Source organism: Mauremys reevesii, linkage group 2 (genome assembly GCF_016161935.1).
Source record: "Mauremys reevesii isolate NIE-2019 linkage group 2, ASM1616193v1, whole genome shotgun sequence".
NCBI classification, from domain to species: domain Eukaryota; kingdom Metazoa; phylum Chordata; order Testudines; family Geoemydidae; genus Mauremys; species Mauremys reevesii.
In genome coordinates this window covers 285036449-285057739 of record NC_052624.1, presented here as the reverse complement: position 1 = coordinate 285057739, position 21291 = coordinate 285036449, and the positions used below count along the sequence as shown (strand labels likewise).

At 66.3% G+C, this 21291-nt stretch overlaps 2 protein-coding genes across 3 annotated transcripts in view; one reads left to right on the top strand and one right to left on the bottom strand.

Annotated features, from left to right (window-relative positions):
• The window catches only part of KIFC2 (kinesin family member C2), a 28944-nt gene extending 13954 nt beyond the window's left edge, over positions 1-14990 (top strand). For both annotated transcript variants that reach the window (XM_039527681.1, XM_039527682.1), the window contains 15 exons: positions 72-268; positions 685-750; positions 1292-1429; positions 2149-2346; positions 2875-3048; positions 3422-3569; positions 3817-3947; positions 4327-4438; positions 6902-7083; positions 10120-10224; positions 10650-10780; positions 11459-11582; positions 11916-12045; positions 12870-13099; positions 13555-14990. In XM_039527681.1, coding sequence (XP_039383615.1) covers positions 72-268; positions 685-750; positions 1292-1429; positions 2149-2346; positions 2875-3048; positions 3422-3569; positions 3817-3947; positions 4327-4438; positions 6902-7083; positions 10120-10224; positions 10650-10780; positions 11459-11582; positions 11916-12045; positions 12870-13099; positions 13555-13680 — 2192 coding nt within the window. In that variant the 3' untranslated portion in view covers positions 13681-14990. The remainder of the gene's footprint in view (positions 1-71; positions 269-684; positions 751-1291; positions 1430-2148; positions 2347-2874; positions 3049-3421; positions 3570-3816; positions 3948-4326; positions 4439-6901; positions 7084-10119; positions 10225-10649; positions 10781-11458; positions 11583-11915; positions 12046-12869; positions 13100-13554) is intronic.
• An 868-nt stretch (positions 14991-15858) lies between these two features.
• On the bottom strand, positions 15859-20293 carry FOXH1 (forkhead box H1). The gene is made up of 3 exons (XM_039523038.1): positions 20171-20293; positions 17162-17266; positions 15859-16770 (listed from the first exon to the last, which is right to left on the bottom strand). Exons 1-3 carry the CDS (start codon positions 20291-20293, stop codon positions 15859-15861), a joined length of 1140 nt encoding a protein of 379 aa, XP_039378972.1.
• Between the last annotated feature and the right edge of the window lie 998 nt (positions 20294-21291).

Below are 21291 nucleotides of genomic sequence, written 5' to 3'. Positions count from 1 at the left end.
CCTGCCCCTGCAGGAGTTCTGCGCCCACATGGATGTCCTAGGAGTGACTGCCTATGTCCCCTCCTCCCCAGGTATGAAGCCACCCTCCACTTGCCCACTATACCCGTGTCCGCCTGTGACCCCCGTGGGCGTGCACCGGCTGGTGGAATCCATCAGTGCCCTGCAGGGGGAGAGGAACAAGCTGCTGGAGGAGATCACAGGCCTGAGGCAGCAGCTGGAAGAGGGGGAGAAGGAGAAGCAGCAGCTGGCAGGGAGCTTCGACCTGCAGGTGAGAACCAGGGGCCGGCGCTGCTGGTGGAGCCACGGCAGGTAGGGGCGCCAGCGGGAATGATGCTCTTGCTGAGGAGAGGCTGGCGGGGCCCACAGCAAAGCCCCAGGAAGGGGAGAAGACCCAGAGGATGGAGACGACTCCACAGGTGGGATCTCCGCTCGCAGGGCAGGGATGGATGAGCCCCTGGGCTATAGAGGAACCCTGGCTAACAGGCACCGTCCTCATCCTCACGGCGCTCTGGGCCAATGGGGGCACTGGGCTCACACCCGCCAGCCAGCCCCTTATGCCCTGGGGCTGCCCCTGCCCTGCCCCTGTGCCCCTACATTGGCAGTCCCCCTGTCTATGGGGAGGGGGCCGTGGCGCCCAGCCCTGGGAGAGGGGGGAGCCTCACATCGGATGTGTCTTTCCCCTAGGTCCAAGAGCTGAAGCAGCAGATTGAGGAGCGAGAGGAGGAGCTGACACGGCTGCGCACGGGGATGGTGAGGAGAAGGACACTCCCACCCCACCACCGTCCCCTTTGCCTCTGTCCCCCACCCCAGCCCCGGCCCCTCTGCCTCCTCCCCTAGGCCTGTCCCTTCTGTCCCCCCACTGCAGTCCCCCACCCCACTCCCTAGGCCTGTCCCTTCTGCCTCCCCTCCCACTGCCTCCTCTCCAGGCCTGTTCCTTCTGCTCCCACCCACTGCATCCCCCCAGCCCCACATCCCATCTGCCTCCTCCCCCCACTGCACCACCTAGGTTTGTTCCTTCTGCCCCCACACTGCATCCCCCCTCCCCACCCCTGTCCTCTCTGCCCTCTCCCCCCATTGCCTCCTTTACAGGCCTGGCCCCTCTCCTGCTCCCCAGGGCGGGGGGAGGAAGAATGTGGTGGGGAGGAAGATGAGAGAAGCGGGGGGGGGTGTGCCCGCGGGAGAGGAAAGCTGGCAGCTGCTGTGGGGGGAGGGTGTATGTGTGCGGGTGCCAAGGCTCCTGGGGGCAGCGTGTGGGGGGGCCCAAGCTCCCTGACCCCCCTTTTCCTTCCAGGGGGTGACGGATTCGGAGAAGCGGATCCACAACCTGACGGTGGAGAACGAGGGGCTGAAGCAGAGTCTCAGCGTCACCCAGGGGCTCCTGCAGCAGCTGGCGACCGTGTCTGCCCAGCCCTCTGCCACACTGGCCAAGGTGAGGGGCACTCCCACAGCCCCCCCGTCGCTGACCCAGCACCTGCCCAGCCCCCCATCACTGACCCCTAGAGCCCCCCCATGCCCACCCCTCTGCCACACTGGCCAAGGTGAGGGGCCCCCCCTGCAGCCCCCCCGTCGCTGACCCAGCACCCGCCCAGCCCCATCACTGACCCCTAGAGCCCCCGTGCCCACCCCTCTGCCACGCTGGCCAAGGTGAGGGGGCCCCCATCGCTGACCCGTCCCCTGCCCTCGCCCAGCCCCGTCACTGACCCCTAGAGCCCCCTATGCCCAGCCCCCTGCATCACTGACCCCTAGAGCCCCCCTATGCCCAGCCCCCGCGTCAGTGATGTCTAGAACCCCCCTATGCCCAGCCCCCATGTCACTGACCCCCTAGAACCATGCCCCCACCCAGCCCCATGTCACTGAGCCCTAGAGCCCCCTATGCCCAGCCCCATGTCACTGACCCCTAGAACCCCTATGCCCAGCCCCCATGTCACTGACCCCTAGAACCATGCCCCCACCCAGCCCCATGTCACTGAGCCCTAGAGCCCCCCTATGCCCAGCCCCCGTGTCACTACCACTATGGGACTCCAAGGACCCGCTCCAGGCTGGCGCCCCTGTGTTCACACACATGCAGTGCACCGGGAGATCAGGCCAGGTAGGTCACCGAGGAGCCTCCTGGCACATAACCACGACCTGCCCACGGCCCCTCTCCAGGAGAACGAGGGCCTGAGGTCGAGGGTGCAGCACCTGGAGACGTCCCTGCAGCAGAAGCTGGAGGAGCTGGTGCGCCTGGAGGGGCAGGTCAGCGCCCTGCAGTGGCGGAAGGAGCAGGAGGTGCACAGGCTGGACGAGCGGATCCGGGAGCTGCAGCTCACGCTGGAGACCCAGCAGAACCGGCCCCCCGACGTACAGGTGAGCCCAGCTCAGGGGCCGCAGTTTGCCGCTGTGGCCACTAGAGGGCAGGAGCATCCTCTTGCTCTCACACATGAGTGCACAGGCCTGATTCGCCCAGCAGGGGGCAGTGGCGTGTGTGCGCACACACAGGGCAGTGACACACACATGCACACATCCAATTCCCCCAGGAGGGGGCAGTGACACACACACACACACCAGTCTCTCTCTCTCTCGCTCACACACACACACACACACACACACACACACACACACAGAGGTCCGATTCCCCCAGCAGGGGGCGTGCGCGCGTGCACGCACACACACCAGTCTCTCTCTCGCGCTCACACACACACACACAGATCCGATTCCCCCAGCAGGGGGCAGTGACACACACACACACACACACACACACACACACGATTCCCCCAGCAGGGGGCGTGCGCGTGCACACACACACACACACAGACACGTACGTACAGGTCTGATTCCCCCAGCAGGGGGCAGTGAGGTCCTCAGCCCCTCACAGCATCCATTTCACATCTCTAGTACGTGACCCAGACGGTGGAGGTGGAGTCCCCCACGACCCTGAGGTCTCTGGTGGAGGCCGAGGAGCGGAACCGGGGGCTGCTGGAGCAGCTCTCCAGCCAGGGGGAGCGGTGCCAGCGGCTGGCCGAGCAGCTGCAAGGCTCGGAGGAGGTGACTGCTGGGCTGTGGCACAAGGTGAGCAGGAACGGCACCGTTGACAGGGTGGGCGGGATTCGAACTTGTGCCCCCGCAGGCAGAATACCGTGGCCCACAGCTCCTTGCTCCTTTGCTGAGAGACCCCTCCCTGGGGGTGGCCATTGGGCACGGGAGGGTAGCCCAGACTCCATGAAAGAGGGGGCAGGTCCCCGGCATGGCAGGTGGAGATGGGGGAATGGAGCTGCTCCGTCCAGCCCCCAGAGCAGGCGCTCACCTGTGGAGGGACCGACCTCCCCCGTCCCTCTCCCCAGGCCATAGCCAGGAGCCCTGCCCCTCACTCATGGGACCCCTGCAGCCCCTGGGAGGGGCCGACGAGCCCTCCCTGGTGACCCAGGGGTCTCCCCGCCTGCAGATCTCTGCCTACGAGTCCGAGATCGCCAAGCTGCGGGAGGAGCTGCTGCGGGAGATCAGCCACCTGGAAGCCCAGAAGGAGGAGGCCGTCAAGGAGGCCTCGGAGAGCTCAGAGCAGCACCTGGAACAGCTCCGCGAGCAGCTGACAGGTACCGCAGGCCTGAGTGGGGGGCTGGGGAAGCGTCTGCGAGAGCCCCTCGGAGGGGATCCTGAGCCGTGAGCGAACAGCACAGATCCCTGCTGGGAGCAGATCCCTGGGGAGCGGATCCCCTGCACTTGATGGGAGCAGATTCCAGCCCTGTGGAGTGGATCCCTGGGTAGGGCAGGGGTGGGGGGATGGACTAGCGAGGGCCTGTTTCTGAGGGCAGCTGCCCCCGGTCTCTGCTCCCCTGGCAGGTGTCCAGAGGCGCCTGGCCACGCTGCAGCCCATCCTTAAGGGCATGAAAACCAACTACTCCAGCCTGCGCAGCCAGGTGTGCGACTTCTCCGAGTTCTACGAGGCGGCCATCCGGGAGGCCAGGAGACAGGTGAGGCTGCTGGGGGCCAGGTCTGTCGGGGAGAAGCGGGGCTGGTCCATGGGGAATGGAGGGGGCAGGGGAGGCCCGTCCAGGGGAAGGAGGCAGTTGCTCCTTGTCCCCCAGTCCCTGCCCCCAACACCAGCGGTGCTGGGCGCTCAGCCTGGCTCTCTGGGCGCGGCCCGGCTGGGGGCTGAGTGTCCCTGTCCCCCAGTCCCTGCCCCCAACACCGGCGGTGCTGGGCCCTCAGCCTGGCTCTCTGAGCGCGGCCCGGCTGGGGTCTGAGTGTCCGTGTCCCCCAGTCCCTGCCCCCAACACCGGCGGTGCTGGGCGCTCAGCCTGGCTCTCTGGGTGCGTCCCGGCTGGGGGCTGAGTGTCCCTGTCCCCCTAGATGTGCTCGGCCGTCAGCGAGGCGTCGGAGGCCAGCCGGGACCTGCTGCAGAAATACCAGCATGAGATGCTGCTGCGCAAAAAGTACCACGCCCAGCTGGTGGAGCTGAAAGGTGCGAAGGGCCGGGGCAGGGGGATGGATTCCATGTGGGGGCCACGGCCAGGGCGGGATGGGCCCCGCGCCCCACCCAGCAGAGGCCCCAGGGAGCCTGAAGCAGCCGGTCGCTCTCCTGGGTTGGGGACTTTCAGAGCCGAGCATGGGGGGTGTGGCAGGCGTGAAAGGGTTAACTGGCTCTCAGGTGTCACCACCTGCCTGCTGGGTCACTGAGCAGCCAATGACAGCTTGGCGCAACTACGTCTTGTCTTTCATTGGCTGAGCAGCTGTGTGGGAGGAGCCAAGACATTCCCGCTCCACCTCCTGCTTCGGTAGTTCCCATTGAGCAGGGCCAGCTGGGTTCAGACCCCATGAAAACCAGGTGTGGTCCTGGCTCCAGGCCACCAGGATCCTGTGACCCACCCCCGGCCCACGCCCCGGGCTCAGCCTCCTGCGCCGGCCCCCAGAGCCCCCGGCCCACGCCCCTGGCTCTGCCTCCTGCGCCGACCCCCAGAGCCCCTGGCCCACGCCCCGGGCTCGAACACCTGCGCCGACCCCCAGAGCCCCCGGCCCACGCCCCGGGCTCGGCCACCTGCGCCGACCCCAGAGCCCCGGGCCACGCCCTGGCTCAGCCACCTGCGCCGACCCCAGAGCCCCGGCCCACGCCCGGGCTCGGCCACCTGCGCCGCCCCAGAGCCCCCGGGCCACGCCCCTGGCTCGGCCACCTGCGCCGACCCCCAGAGCCCCGGCCCACGCCCGGGCTCGGCCTCCTGCGCCGACCCCAGAGCCCCGGGCCACGCCCAGGCTCGAACACCTGCACCGACCCCAGAGCCCCGGCCCACGCCCGGGCTCGGCCACCTGCACCGACCCCCAGAGCCCCCGGGCCACGCCCCGGGCTCGGCCACCTGCACCGACCCCCAGAGCCCCGGGCCACGCCCTGGCTCGGCCACCTGCGCCGACCCCAGAGCCCCTGGCCCACGCCCGGGCTCGGCCTCCTGCGCCGGCCCCAGAGCCCCGGCCCCGCCCCGGGCTCGGCCTCCTGCGCCGACCCCCAGAGCCCCCGGCCCACGCCCCGGGCTCGGCCTCCTGCGCCGACCCCAGAGCCCCGGCCCACGCCCCGGGCTCTGCCTCCTGCGCCGACCCCCAGAGCCCCCGGCCCACGCCCTTGGCTCGGCCTCCTGCGCCGACCCCCAGAGCCCCCGGCCCACGCCCCGGGCTCTGCCTCCTGCGCCGACCCCCAGAGCCCCCGGCCCACGCCCTTGGCTCGGCCTCCTGCGCCGACCCCCAGAGCCCCGGCCCACGCCCGGGCTCGAACACCTGCGCCGACCCCAGAGCCCCGGCCCACGCCCGGGCTCGGCCTCCTGCGCCAGCCCCAGAGCCCCGGCCCACGCCCGGGCTCAGCCTCCTGCGCCAGCCCCAGAGCCCCCGGCCCACGCCCCGGGCTCGGCCTCCTGCGCCGACCCCCAGAGCCCCCGGCCCACGCCCCGGGCTCTGCCTCCTGCGCCGGCCCCCAGAGCCCCCGGCCCACGCCCCGGGCTCTGCCTCCTGCGCCGGCCCCCAGAGCCCCGGCCCACGCCCGGGCTCTGCCTCCTGCGCCGACCCCAGAGCCCCCGGCCCACGCCCCGGGCTCGGCCTCCTGCGCCAGCCCCCAGAGCCCCCGGCCCACGCCCCGGGCTCGGCCTCCTGCGCTGACCCCTGGCCCACGCCCAGGGCTCTGGCTGCTGTGCCAGTCCCTGGAGCCCTCCCTGCCCAGGCCCACACCCGGGGGCTGAGCCACAGAAGCCTCTTTAGACGTCCCTTCCAATGGGTCTGGGCTGGGACATGCCTGGAGGAGCCAGGGCTGCACCCCGGCGGTGACGGGAGCATACTCTCCGAGCGTGGGGGCAGGGCCCCGGAGAAGGCAGTGCCCACTGGGCTGAGACCCGAGGGTCCCCCAAAGAGCCAGGGCTCTTGCCATTAAGGGACTTAGCTGCGAGTGGAGAGCCCGCCCCAAATACCGGGGACCCTGGAAGTGCCCTGCACCCCCTCCCAGCCAGGCTGCTGCCCTGCCTGTAGCTGCAGCCTTGGGGAGTGGGCTGGCAGGGCGGGGGGGGGGGGGGACGTCTGCAGGCTGGTCGCTGCCTGGTCTCTAGGGCAGCTCAGGCCTTGGCACCGCTGGTGGGTCCCACCTTGCTGTGCTGCCGCTCGGGCTCAGGGCAGGGATAGGATCGACTGCGTCCCCCTCCCCAGGCTGGCCTGGCTCGGGGACGCTCGCTGTGGGGTCACACAGGGCTGGCTTCGGCCCTGCCCCTGGCTGCAGGGTGAGCCCGGCTGCAGGCGGCCCTGGGGCTGGGGGTCTCAGCCTGGCTTCTCATGGCCAGGCAGCCGTTGGCGCTGATTGGCCAGGGGCTGGCTGGGCCATGGAGACAGGGGGCCCCTGGCTGTCCCGCGCAGAGGGCTCCGGTCTCCGGGGCCCTGCAGTGACCCTGTGTCTCCCCCCCAGGGAACATCCGGGTGCTCTGCCGCCTGAAGCCGGTGACGGAGGCGGACCAGCGGGAGGGGGAGGTGAGCACGGCTGTCAGCACGGAGCCCGGCAGCGACAGCAGCGTCACCGCCCGCTACAAGGGCAAGGAGAGGACCTTCGAGCTGGACAAGGTCTTCCTGCCAGAGGCCACGCAGGAGGAGGTGACCCGCTGCCCAACCCCCTGCCGCGCCCCATGCCCTCTGTGCCAGCCTGGGCACCCTGCCCCTGAACCCAGGGTGGTCCCAGCCTGAGCCGGGGGCCAGGTGCCACCCCAGCCCCTGGCAGTCAGGGCCCCGGGGGCATTCTGGCAGCAGGACTGGGTCTGAGCCACCCCGTGCCTGTGTCTCATGCCCGGTGACTCGGTGCCCTGGCTGGGCTGCCCCTCAGAACTGGCCAGGCCCACGGGCATCTTCACCTCAGAGCTGTGGCCCCCCAGGCCAGGGAGGGGGGGTCTCAAGGCAGCAGCTGCAGCCAGACACTTGCTCTCCCTTCCCCTCATTGTGCCCGTGCCAGGGGTGCTGGGCCCCTTAGCCATGTCCGTGCCGGTCTCCGCGCTGGGCTGGGAGGCGCAGGCACTTTGCCTGTGGGGCTCGGCCGAAGGGCTGTCCCCTGGCAGCCACGGGGACAGCAGCAGCCCAGCGATTGGGGCAGTTATGTGGGTGTGGGGATGGGCTGTGTTACCAGGAGCCCCTCCACAGAGCTGCTGTGCGGCCGGCAGGCCCCCACCGGGGAGCTGCACGGCTCGGCAGCACTTGGGAATGAGGGAGGGCAGGCCGGGGCGTGTGCCCCCTCCAGCCCCACACCTACACTGTGATGGGATGAGGCAGTGGCTTGCCAGGGGAGCAGAGCCTGGAGCAGCCCAGAACGCTGTGGGGAGGGGAACGGAGCTGGAATGCTGGAGGGGCTTGGGGGACTCCAGAAGGCTGCGGGGGAGGGCAGAGAGTTCCAGGGCGTGGGGCGGTGCAGCGTTCGAGAGGAACCGGGGAAGTGAGACAGGCAGAAGGAAGAAAAGCATTCTAGAAAGTGGAGCATGTCAGAGCAGTGCTGGCACTGGGGAGCAGCGGAGGAGGAGGAGGAGGAGAGGTATTCTAGACCACTGAGCAGCACGTGTTCCAGAACAGCAAGAGTCGCCGGCATTCTAGATCAGCATGCAGACCAGGTTGTTCTAGATTGGGGTGTGGGGGGAGCAGTCTAGCACGGTCTGGGTAGGGCATTCTAGGACAGCACGCCTTTCTGAGTGTTCTACAGCGAGACACATGCTGTAGTGTTCTAGATCAGTGCATGGCATGGGGTTCTATAGTGGCCTACAGAGCTCTAGAATAAGAGGTTTGTAGCAGGGTGGACCCCTGCTCCGGCCCTGAAGGGGTTAAAACCAGCCCTGGGAAGGGGCTGTGGCAGGAGAAAACAGCCTTTCAGCTGGGCTGATTGGGGAAGTGGCTGCAGCTGGGCCACGCCCCAATCAGGCCCAGCTGGCCCCTATAAGAAGGCCAGGGAAGCCAGCAGCCTAGTCAGTCTCTCTCTGCCTGAAGAGGGAGATGGGCCTGGCTGCAGGGAGCTACAGACAAAGTACCTGAGTGGAGCAGGGCTGGGACAGGCTGAGGAGCTGGGCAGCTCCAGCCTGGAAAGCCCCAGGCTGTGGCCTAGCATTGGGCTAACAGGTCCTGGGGGTTGCAGAGGGCAGCCCAGGGGTAGGCCAAGGCAGCAGGTCCAAACCCCTTTGCCTATGATGAGTGGGCTGATACTGCAGCCTGCCCCAGGGCGCGGGGCTAGACAATGACTGTCAGTGGCCATACACTGAGGTGAGGTGAGGATAGTGGGTGGGGATTCCCCGGGGAGGGGAGACCCTGAGAGAGGGGTTACTGCCAGGGGGCAGCACCCCATGTAAAAGGGCACTGGGGTCCAGGGAGGGACTCGGGGCCAGAGGACAGGCGGATCGCCAGCCTGCAGAGGGCGCTCCGGAGCTGGAACAAGCTAATTCCTGGAGTCGCCAGCAGGAGGCGCCGCGGGGGTGAGTCCGACCCGTCTACAAGATTATAGTGAGCTAGGTGAGCATTTATGGCCCAAATGTGCTAGAGAATTGTCTTTGGGGGGTGGGGGGGATATTCTAGAGTCGTTAACAGCGGGTTGAAAAATGCCACATGGATTATAGTGTTCTAAGTAAAGGTTCTAGACTCAAAGTGCAAGGGGGTGGTGTCCTAAAACAGCATGAGGGGGTGATGTGGAGTGTTCTACAATGACATGTAGGCTGTGGTGTTCTGGGTCTGTCTATGGGAACAGTTCAGATTGATGGATGACAAAGTGTTCCAGAACAACGTGTGGGGCACGGTACTCCCACTGCATGGATGGTGCCGGGTGTTCTAGAGCAGTGGGAAAGTACTGATTGTGCGAGTGGACTGGTTTAGAGCAGAGTGAGGTCTGGCTGCTCTAGATCAGTGAATGGCCTGTATGTTCTAGACTGGTGGCTGGGTGGACTGTTCTAGAACAGTGCGTGGATGGCCTGTTCTAGATCTCTGTGCGTATTTGTGGGGTGGGCTGTTCTAGAGTGGTGTGCAGCTGGGCCAACATGACATCTGTTCTAGAGCGCTGCGCAGCCGAACTGTCCTAGAGCCATCTGCTGTCTGTTCTAGAGCGGTGTGCGGCTGGACCGTTCTAGAGCCATTTTGCAGTCTGTTCTAGAGCGGTGTGTGGCTGGACCGTTCTAGAGCCATTTGCAGTCTGTTCTAGAGCGGTGTGCACCTGGGCTGTTCTAGAGCGCTGTGCAGGGGGTGTTGTGTTCTAAGACGGCGTGTGGCGGAGCTCCGTGGTCTGGCAGAGCATGCTAGGGCCCATCGCAGCAGGGGAGCTCTGGGCACTGTCTCCCGCCTGCGGAGGGCTCGTTAATTCTGCGCTGACCTTTCCACCTGGTGCTTTGTGACCCCTTGATCCCCAGGTGCCTAGCCAGGGACAGGACCCTGGAGCTCCTCCCGGACCACCAGAGCCATGATTGCCGGGCCGCAGGTAACTGGCTTTCCCCCCGCACGACCGGCAGCCTCAGCCCCCAGCACTCACCCTGCCTGCTCAGGGCACCCCCTGCACTGCACCCCTCCCCTCACAGCTCTGCTGGCTGTCACCCACACTGGAGAACCTGCACCCCGCCCCGGGACACGGGTCCCTTGGCCCCCTGCTGACGCGCGTCTGTTTGTCTGCCTCCCGCTCAGGTGTTCCTGGAGATCGAGCCCCTGGTCCTGTCCTGTCTGGACGGCTACAACGTGTGTATCTTTGCCTACGGGCAGACCGGCTCAGGGAAGACGTACACCATGGAGGTAGGTGGCAGGGCCATGGGGCCGAGGAGGGGGCCAGTCTGGGTTCGGCCCCACATGTTCCTGGAAGGGCTGGCGCTGGGGTGGGGGAATGGAGAGACCCTACTCTGCATCCCAGGCCTAGAGCCCTCCAGGGACGTGGGTATCCTGCTGCCCCCCAGATAGTCTCCGGCTCTTGGGAACTGGGATCCCTTGGGAAGGGGGGCGTCATCTGTGGGCGTTTGGAGTCGCCTGGAAGCACGGGGCTCAGTGCAGGGGATGACCTGCACACTCCTCCACATGGCTACACACGCGTGTGCTAATGGGCTGTGACGCGCATGGACACACACCTCCATCTTGATGGGACTCTGAGGGGGCCTAGGTTGCCTCCGAAGCCCCCAGCTCTGTGCTGGGCAGAAGCCTGAGGCCCCGTCTCTGTCTGGCTCCAGGGCGTCCCCGAGGACCCTGGCATAAACCAGCGGGCGCTGCAGGCCCTCTACCGGGAGATGGAGGCCAGGGCGGGGCTGTGGAAGTACTCGGTGACCCTCAGCGTGGTGGAGATCTACAACGAGGTGATCCGGTAAGAGGGGGGCCTGCCCCACGCACCGCTAGGAATGCCCTGCCCCCCACAGAACCTTCTCACCCCACTGCACAGGCCGGACACCAGGGAGGTGTGGGCTGAGCCTGGGTCATGGCCCTGAGCACGGCAGGCTCTGGCCAAGGGACCTACTCAGCACTCCACAGTGACCCCAATACCCAGCATGGGACTAGGGGGTGCTGTGCTGGGACGGGGGAGGGGGTGCAGCAGGAGGTGATCTCAGCACTGATTGACAGGGCCCCAGAGTGCACTAGGGGGCGCTGTGCTGCAGGGGGCGCTCTTGGCACTGATTGATTGACAGGACCCCACAGTGCACTAGGGGGCGCTGTACTGCTGGAGATGCAGATTTAAGCTGAAACATAAAACCACCTTCAATCTTCCTGTTGGCTTCAGTTGGATCCAGGATTCCTCGTCATTTGTTCTAAGCTGCTGTTCAGAGCCCCACTCCAGAGGTGGCTGCATTTCCATGGAGAGGGCAGTCATTGCTCTGTACGGTTTGTGAAGCCCTAGGTCCTAGACTCCCCATGGCCCGTCCCCTTCCCTAGCATCCCTGTCTGCAGACTCGATACCATCTCAACCCACGCTGAGGGACCCAGAGAACCCAGGGACCATCCTGGGCATGGAGACCCAGCCTGAGCCAATGTTCTCACCTCCCTGCAGGGATCTGCTTGGGAAGGAGCCGCAGGAGAAGCTGGACATCAAGCTGAACCCTGACGGGAGTGGGCAGCTCCATGTGCCGGGCCTGACCAGCGTGGAGGTGCAGGGGCTCCGGGAGATCCGCAAGGTACCAGGGGACAGGGCAAAGCCACACATGGCCTGCGGGTGCAGAGGAGGAGTGAGGGGGCGGAGTGGAGCTAAAAGGGGCGGAGTCAGTGCTCATGAATTGGTGAAACCTGGTCCAGCCGCCCCTCTGCTTCCTCCCTTTACTGGCGCTACTGACTCAGTCGGTGCTGCCCAGACCGGTGCTCTCCGGGCACTTTGCCGATCAGAGCGGGAGGCTCCCCGCGGCTGCCGCACGTCACTGCACCTTGGAGGGTGGGGCTGGGGGCTGGGAGGTTCTCTCCAGCTCCGCCCATTCCTGGTGGGTTCATTCCCTCGGCCTGTGGCTCTGTCTCAGATGCTGTCGCTGGGGAAGAGGAACCGGGCAACCTACTGTACCAACATGAACGAGCGCAGCTCCCGGTCCCACGCCCTGCTCACCGTCACCATCACCGGCACCAACTGCAGCACCGGCACCAAGACCTCAGGTACCCACTGCCACGGGCCTGTGCCACAATCCTCTCCTGGATCCCCGGCCTGCTGTGTGTCGCCCCCTGCTGGCTGCACCGCGACGGGGAGAGACGCCCTGGGACAGCCTGGGGGCGGCAGAGCCGCTGGAGACAGTCTGTCCATAGCAGCTGATGGACAGGAGGCGAGGAAGAGGGCTGGGGGCCTTGGACGTCATGGTCAGTGCCGGGGACACACTGATCCAGGATTTCCAGGGTGGGGGGAGGCGGCTTGGTGTTTGTGGGAGGCCCCTGAGCCTTCCTCCAGCCACCCCCACGCAGGGGCAGAGGTCCCCCAGAGGCTGCATTGAGGTCAGAGCAGGCTTCTCAGGACAATGTGGGGTTCTTAGGCAGGAATGGCCGGCTGAGGAGGTGGCTTGCTCAGGGGAGGGCTGGCTCTGATTCCAGGGCAGGGACCGTCCGTCGTTCCTGGCTGCCAGCTGGCCTGCGCAGGTATGTCTGTGCTGCACTTTGGCCCATGTCAGCTGGCTCTGGCCAAGTGGTCTGAGTTTAAGGCTCAGATTTATCACTGTTGATGCAAAATTGTGCTCCCATCTGTGTGCGGGAATGGAGAGGTCCCAGCTCCTCTCTTGTGGGGCAGTGTTAGGTGTGGTTCGGTTCTGGGAGCCCAGTGCCAGCTGGAGGGGGAGCGAGGGGATCTGGAGGGCGGGCAGGGAAGGGCTGCAGCTCCCCCAAGAGCACCCCAGCCCTGGCCCCTTCCTGGCAGGCCCAGCCTGGCTCCCCGGAGCCCGCCGTGCAGGTCCTGCTAAAGCCCAGACTCTCCTCCTGTGTCTCCGGCGCCCCAGGGAAGCTGAATCTGGTGGACCTGGCGGGTTCTGAGCGGGTCTGGAAGTCGGGGGCGCAGGGCGAGCGGCTGAAGGAAGCTCAGAGCATTAACAAGTCCCTGCTGGCCCTGGGGGAGGTGATCCAGGCCCTGCGAGCCAAGCAGGCCCACGTGCCTTTCCGCAACTCCAAGCTCACCTACCTGCTGCAGGACTCCCTGGGCAAGGGCAACAAGACGGTAATGATGGTGCAGGTGGGTACCGCCAGGCCTGGGGCACGCTGGGGAATGGCCGCACTGCATGCTGGGCGTTGTAGTCTCCGCAGGCCGCATCTCCCACGCGTGAGCTGCTGCACCCGAAAGGCCTCATGGAAATCCGCCGTTCTGTGGCAGAAAAAAGGGGGAATAGCCGTTGCTGTTTGTGTAGGACCTACATTATTTCACCCTGTGCTGCTGCCTCTGGCCAGCAGGGAGAATGCTGCTGACTAACAGACGTCCCAGTCCAGGGTGATATGGGGGTCGCCGAGGGCTCTGTTGTTTCTGCTCAGCTGAGCAGTGGGCCCATGTCGTCCCACCCCGCACACCCCAGCCATGTCCCTTAGTACCGTGCTGAGGGACCCCTGTGTGGGGGGATGGGGCCCGCTGTCCCTTGGTGGTGGAGGCAGGTTATTCTAACCAGGCCCCCTTACTCCGGCCGTCTCTCCCCCCAGATCTCGCTACTGGAGAAGAACGCGGGGGAGACCATGTGTTCCCTGAAGTTTGCCCAGCGCGTCTGCAAGGTGGAGCTGGGCCCGGCTTCCCGCAGGATCGACTCCTGGGGCCAGGGCGAGCTCTGAGCCCGTCCCTGTGCCCAAGACACAGGCAGCAACCCCACCTGTCTCCAGCCGTGGCAGAGCAAGGGGGCACCAGGGCAGGGTAGGCAGGGGCTGTCAGCTGGGAGGGAGCAATCACCTCCAACAGCCAGCGTGGTCCCAGACACCAGGCTGCCGGTGGAGCCCTGCCCCCCGAGCCCAGCAACGGGGCAGAGAAGCAGGCGAAGGGAAAGGCCTGGCCTGGGCTGACCGTGCTAGGCTGGTTCCCTCTGCCCACCAGCGGGGACCCCGGCAGTGCCCCCAGCTCGGCAGGGCAGGGCTGCTACTCCCCCCACCCTGGGCGAGGGGCTGTGATTTGCTTCAGCCAGGGGGGGGTCTCTTGGCCAGGCACACGCCTGAGCAGGGCCACTCTGGGCCCATTGTGACTAGATGATGTGCCCCCCTCCATTACCCCTGTAGTACAGGTCCCCCAGCCCCCCATGCAGCCCTTGCCCTGGGCGAATGAAGTCTTGGCCCAGGGGAGGGGTCCTGGGTCTCCCCTCTGACTCGTGCTTGCCTCTGAGGAAGGCTGTGTGGGACAAAGGGCTCCCACCCTGCAACTGTTATTGTAGGGCCTATCATAATGGCCGAGCACGCTCCCTGCGTGTGCGTAAAGCACACGGGCAGTCGCCCTGCCCTCTGTATGGGTGAATAGGGGGCCTTGCCCCTGCCCCACAGCAACGCTCCCATGCACTGCCTGACAATTGCAGAGCAGCCGCTGCCTTGAACAGTCACGCATGCTCCTCCGCATACGCATGTCCGAATGCACATGCAAAGCCAGGCACATGTGCCCTACATCCCCCTGGCCACCCACTTGGGGGGAGATCACGGAGGAATCCTCTTCCCCTCCCCTTTCCTCGAACCTGAGCTCTGGGCCAGAAGTTAATTAGCGCAATAGCCTGGAGGGAGGCATCCTCATGCCCATGCTGCTGGCCACCTCCACAGCACCCCCTGCTGGAAAAACTAGGAGCCTCCCCCCGCCGGTGCTGCCCCATTCCCTGCTGGAGTAGCTGGGCACTCCACTCCCAGCCAGTGCTCCTGCCCCACTGCCTGCTGGGAGAGGCCCTTCACGCCCTGTCCCCAGGTCTGCGTCCAATGGGGCAGAGGGGCTGCTGGGGGAGGGATGGGGCCCCAGGCTCTATTTCTGCTACTCGAGCCCCATTCGTGCTGGACGCTTGCAGGGGCAATAAAGAGGAACCTTTGCACCCCAACCTGCTCTCGATGCTGCCTCATTAGGGTGAGGGGCCCAGGTCTGAGACATCCCTCCTCCTCCCAGCCCATCTCCATCCCTGCATCCGCCCTGTCTCCTGCACCCTCAGAGCGGTGGGGTCACGGGCTACCCATCTGCTGTCCCCCTCCACTGGCCAGCCTCTGCCATCCCCACGGGAATCCCTGGCCCTCTGCTGGGGGGGCCCAGCCCCAAACACCCTCTCACAGCCGATGCCCATGGCCCTGTGCCCTGGCAGAGGGGCTCCGCGTTGTATTTCCTGGCATGGGGTCCCCCCACCCCATGGAGAAGAGCATGGAGGAAGGGGACGGGCTGCGGAGCACAGCAGGGGGCAGGTTATGAAGCCTCCCCCCCCCCCCCCACTGCCTGTGGTTGCCCTCACCGTGCTCCTATTCTCCCCCCACCCCGTAGTGAGGAGTCGCGGCAGGGGTGGAACAGGACAGGCTCAGGGAGCCAGGATAACAGAACTGGAGCCGGGGGTAGCAGGCTGTGGGTCAGCGTAGGGCAGCGGCAGCTGATGGGGTCAGCGCAGAGAGCGGCACGGCCGAGTCTCCATTCACCTTTATTTATAGCTGTGCGTGCGCACACGTTACACACATACCCCCCCCACCCCAACCCCACCCGCTCACCTTCCCACTGGGGCAGGCCCGGCCCCTGGAGACACCCCGCCTTTCCTCCAGCCCAGGCTCTGGGCCCTGCTCCCCAGCTCCCAGGCCACGCCCCAGCATGCACCGCTCCCACCGGAGCCCAGTGGCCAAGCCATGCTGCGCGCTGGGCCTTCCGGCTCCGTGGTGCAGGCCAGGGGCTCGGGAGAGGCTGGGCTCCAGGGCAGGGCCCGTGGGGAGCTACCCGTCCCCAGATTTTGGCCTTTATTGCACATTTAGTATCAGCCATGGCCCGGCAGCCGCGCCGGAAAGGGGCTGCCCCCGTGCTCCTCAGAACCCCCCGTACTGTGGCAGCACCAGCTGCTGGGTGTGCCAGGGCGGAGGCGCCTGGTGAGGGGTGTGACTGGCCTTGCTGGGGGGGAGGGCCGGGAAGGGGCCGTCCAGCAGCGGGGGAAGGGGCGCCGGCGAGGGCTGAGGCAGGAGGTCCCAGTACGCCGGGCTGACGTAGGCAGCGGGGCAGCAGCTGAGGTAGGGCAACCCGGGGATGGGGGGAAAGGCAAAGCAAGTGGGGATGAGCGGGGGCAGGCCCATGGCATAGGAGGGGGGGAGCTGGGGCCCGGGGGACACCGGTGGGGTGCGGCACGCGGAGCCCTCAGAGTCGGAGCTGCTGCCCGGGAAGGCGTGGAGCAGCCGGGGGCGCTTGGCCAGCGCCGGGGCCTGCGGGCTGCCTGGGCTCTTTTCATCCAAGGGCAGTGCCGAGGCAGAGGAGGAGCGAGTCCTTGGGATGCCAGGGCACCTGGAGGGGCAGCTGGGGCTGCCAGGGGCCCTCAGCGCAGGGGGGGAAGGAAGCAGGAAGGGAGAGGGCTCCTGGCTCCTCCCAGGCCTGGGCAGTCCCTGGCCCCCAGGCTGCTCGTTCAAGTCCACCTTGTGCAGGTTCTGCAGCAGGGACTGGATGGAAAAGGACGTGTCCAGCCGGGGCCTGGCCTGTGGGGCCTGAGTCTCTGGATCGGCCCCGGGGGCGGGGGCTCTCGCGTCCACGCTGGCTGCAGGCTGCAGCTGCTGGGGGCCCCCCCTGTAAGGCTGCCCGTGCAGGATGAAGGGGGCCAGGTCGCTGGCGAAGGAGGCCGCCTCCTGCCGGGAGATGGCCGTGTTCTGCAGCTTCAGGGCGTCCGGGGGGATCTGGCTCACGTCCACCGTCCAGAAATTCCCTTTGGCCTTGGGCTTCGTGGGATCCTTCAGCAGCTGCCGGGGAGAGAGCGAGACGGGCTCAGTGCAGGGATCGGCCTCAGGGGAGCCACGGTGCAATCCTGAGCGTGGGGAGGCCCCAACCCCAACCCCAGGAGTTTGGGAAGTTGGGACAGAGCTTCCCTGTGTGTCAGGCCCGACCGATTCGCCCCTCAGAGCCTAGCGCCCCCACCAGGCTGACCCTGCCCCCCACTGCCTCATCCTTAGCCCTGGGCTCTCCCCCAGCCCCATCAGCCCTGTCCTGGGGCCTGACAGTCCATCACCGACACCCAAAACTGGCTCCTTACTCCCCCATCCCATCCCCCTACTCTGGGACCCAGCCCCCCCAACACATCGTATCTCCAGAGGCCGTTCTCTCCCCCAGCCCTGCCCCATCCCCCGCACTCACCTTGGCGAAGCAGCGGTTGGAGGACAGGTTGTGGCGGATGGAGTCCTTCCAGCCCTGGTAGCCCGCCGTGAAGAAGGGGAAGAGGGCGCCGATCTCCTGGATGATCTGAAACCAGAGAGAGGCGGTGAGAGCCCCTGGCCATGGGCGGAGCCGGGCCCTGCTGGGGGACCCCCACGCACCCCTCCCGCTCCCGGACCAGTGACCCCCAAACCCTCTCTCCCAACCCAAACCACTGACCTCACCTCTTCCCCCAGCACCCCAACCCCAACCCAGCGAGTCAGTGACCCACCCCAACTCCTTCCTCAAACCCAAACCAGGGACCCCCCCCCCACCCGGAACCAGGGACCCCCACCTCCATTTCCTCCCCCCGAAACCATCCCCCACCCCGAACCATTCCAACCCAGTGACCCCCCCAAACCACTGACCTCCCAACCCCTCCCCCACTCTATACCAGTGACCCCCAAACCACTGACCTCCCAACCCTCCCCACTCTATACCAGTGACCCCCAACCACTGACCTCCCAACCCCTCCCCACTCTATACCAGTGACCCCACCCCAAACCACTGACCTCCCAACCCTCCCCACTCTATACCAGTGACACCCCAAACCACTGACCTCCCAACCCTCCCCACTCTATACCAGTGACCCCCAAACCACTGACCTCCCAACCCCTCCCCACTCTATACCAGTGACCCCCCCCAAACCACTGACCTCCCAACCCCTCCCCCACTCTATACCAGTGACCCCCCCAACCACGGACCTCCCAACCCCCTCCCCCACTCTCTACCAGTGACCCCCACCCCAAACCACTGACCTCCCAACCCTCCCCACTCTATACCAGTGACCCCCAAACCACTGACCTCCCAACCCCTCCCCACTCTATACCAGTGACCCCCAAACCACTGACCTCCCAACCCCTCCCCACTCTATACCACTGACCCCCAAACCACTGACCTCCCAACCCCTCCCCACTCTATACCAGGGACCCCACCCCAAACCACTGACCTCCCAACCCCTCCCCACTCTATACCAGGGACCCCCAAACCACTGACCTCCCAACCCCTCCCCACTCTATACCAGTGACCCCCACCCCAAACCACTGACCTCCCAACCCCTCCCCACTCTATACCAGGGACCCCCAAACCACTGACCTCCCAACCCCTCCCCACTCTATACCAGTGACCCCACCCCAAACCACTGACCTCCCAACCCCTCCCCACTCTATACCAGTGACCCCCAAACCACTGACCTCCCAACCTCCCCACTCTATACCAGTGACCCCCCAAACCACTGACCTCCCAACCCTCCCCACTCTATACCAGTGACCCCCAAACCACTGACCTCCCAACCCCTCCCCACTCTATACCAGTGACCCCCAACCACTGACCTCCCAACCCCTCCCCACTCTATACCACTGAGCCCCCAAACCACTGACCTCCCAACCCCTCCCCACTCTATACCAGTGACCCCCAACCACTGACCTCCCAACCCCTCCCCACTCTATACCAGTGACCCCACCCCAAACCACTGACCTCCCAACCCCTCCCCACTCTATACCAGTGACCCCCACCTCCATCACCCTGAACCAGTGACCCCCTCCTGAACCACCGAACCCAACCCCATCCCCAACCTGGACTAGTACCCCCGTCACTGCCCCACCCCAACCCAGCAGGGGCGGCTCCAGGCCCCAGCACGCCAGGCCGAAGCCGCGGGACCGGGCACCTCCCGCAGGCAAACCGCCGAAGGCAGCCTGGCTGCCGTGCGTGGGGCGGCGCAATGCCTAGGGCCACCCCTGCAACCCAGTGACCCCCACCTTCACCACCCCGACCTAGTGACCGTCCCAAACCAGTGACCCCCTCCCCAACCACCCCATCCCCACCCCAAACCAGTGACCCCCGTCCCCAACTACCCCATCCCCACCCCAAACCAGTGACCCCCTCCCCAACCACCCCAAACCAGTGACCCCCTCTCCCCAACTACCCCATCCCCACCCCAAACCAGTGACCTCCTGCACCTCCACCCCTCAAACCAGTGACCCCCTCTCTCCCAACCACCCCAAACCAGTGACCCCCTCCCCAAGCACCCCATCCCCACCCCAAACCAGTGACCTCCGCACCTCCACCCCTCAAACCAGTGACCCCCTCCCCAACCACCCCAAACCAGTGACCCCCTCTCCCCAACTACCCCATCCCCACCCCAAACCAGTGACCTCCACACCTCCACCCCGTCAAACCAGTGACCCCCTCTCCCCAAGCACCCAAACCAGTGACCCCCTCCCCAAGCACCCCAAACCAGTGACCCCCTCTCCTCCAACTACCCCATCCCCACCCCAAACCAGTGACCTCCGCACCTCCACCCCTCAAACCAGTGACCCCCAACCACCCCAAACCAGTGACCCCCTCTCCCCAACTACCCCATCCCCACCCCAAACCAGTGACCTCCACACCTCCACCCCGTCAAACCAGTGACCCCCTCTCTCCCAAGCACCCAAACCAGTGACCCCCTCCCCAAGCACCCCATCCCCACTCCAAACCAGTGACCCCCTCATCCCCACCCCAAACCCGTGAACCCGCAACGGTCCCCAAACCTGAACTAGTGACCCCCTCCCAGAACCACTGACACCCCGAACCAGTGACCCCCAACGACCCCTCCCCAAACCAGTGATCGCCCCCGCCACTGCCCCTGTCACTCCCAAACCGGAGACACCGCCCTGCCACCACCGCTCCACCCAGCGCCCCCCATAGCGCCCCCCAGGTCCCCGCAGGCAGCCGGCAAGAAGCCGAGAGCGGAGCTGACCCCGCGGCTGGTGACCCTAAACTGGGCTCCCCGCCCCCCAGCTCCCGAGCCCCACGGCCTCCTGCAGGGCCCCCAAGGGGGGCAGTGCAGCCTGGGCTTGGGGGTCGCTGGTTCGGGGCGGGGGTCTCCTCCCGGGGCACCAGCCCGCGAGGGGCCCCGATCCGGGCCGTGGCGAGTTGCGCGCTGCGCTGCCCGCGCCGGGGGGCCCGTACCTGGGACAGCTTCAGCCTCCTGCCGGGCGAGGCCTGGATCACCAGGGCGATCATGGCCAGGTAGGTGTAGGGCGGCTTGCGGTGCCGGCTGTAGCGCTTCTTCTTCGGCGGCGGCTGCTCCATGGCGCGGGGTGGCCGGCGGGGCCCGGGTCCGTCCGTCGCGGCCAGGCGCCCGGAGCGTGTGAAGGGGCCGGTCCGGCGCCGGCGGCGGCTGTTGGGAGCTCTCCGGTGGGCGCATCAGGGGCCATCGCCGCCTTTGTCATGCTGATGGGCGGCTCGGCCCCCGCTGGAGCCAGCCCGGCTGGGTGCGGCCCAGGGCAAGGGGCTGGGCGCGGGGGAGGAGGCGGCCCTGGGCTGATTGAGGTGAGAAGTGGCCCCCGCCTCCCCCCCACAGCTCACGGTGCAGCCCAGCTCAGTGGGGCCTGAGACAGCGCTGCGGGGGGGGGGGGCACCCCCAGCCAGCTCCTGGCCAGAGCCACCTGCCCTGCCTGGCTCTGGGGTGACCCCGCCTGGCAGGGGGGCACCTGCCGCCCTGGGGCACTGCCCTCCTATTGAGCCCTGGGGTGACAAGCAGCCGCAGGTGAGCTGAGCTTCCCCCGGTACAGTGACAGCGCAGGGCTGGGCCTGGCTACCTTAGGGTGCTGGGTGGGGGCCTAGGAGCCAGGAGCTGGGGGGGACCAGGAAGAATCGTAGCTTGGCAGGGCTGGAAGGGACCTCCCTGGCGGGACTGAGCATCGTCTAGTCCAGCCCACGGGTTCATCCAACCTGCTCTTAGACAGCTCCAGGGATGGAGATTCCACAGCCTCCCTGGGCCATTTATCCCAGTGCTTCACCACCCTGACAGTTGGGAAGTTTTCCTAATGTCCAACCTAACCCTCCCTTGCTGCAATTTAAGGCCATTGCTTCTCGTCCTGCCCTCAGAGGTTAACGAGGTCAATCGTTCTCTGCTCCTTGTAACAACCTTTTATGTACTTGAAAACTCTTATCATGTCCCCCCTCAGTCTCCTCCTCTCCAGACTAAACAAACCCAGTTTTTTCAATCTGCCCTCATAGCTCAGGGTTTCTAGACCTTTACTCATTTTTGTTGCTCTTCTCTGGACTTTTGAATTTGTCCACATCTT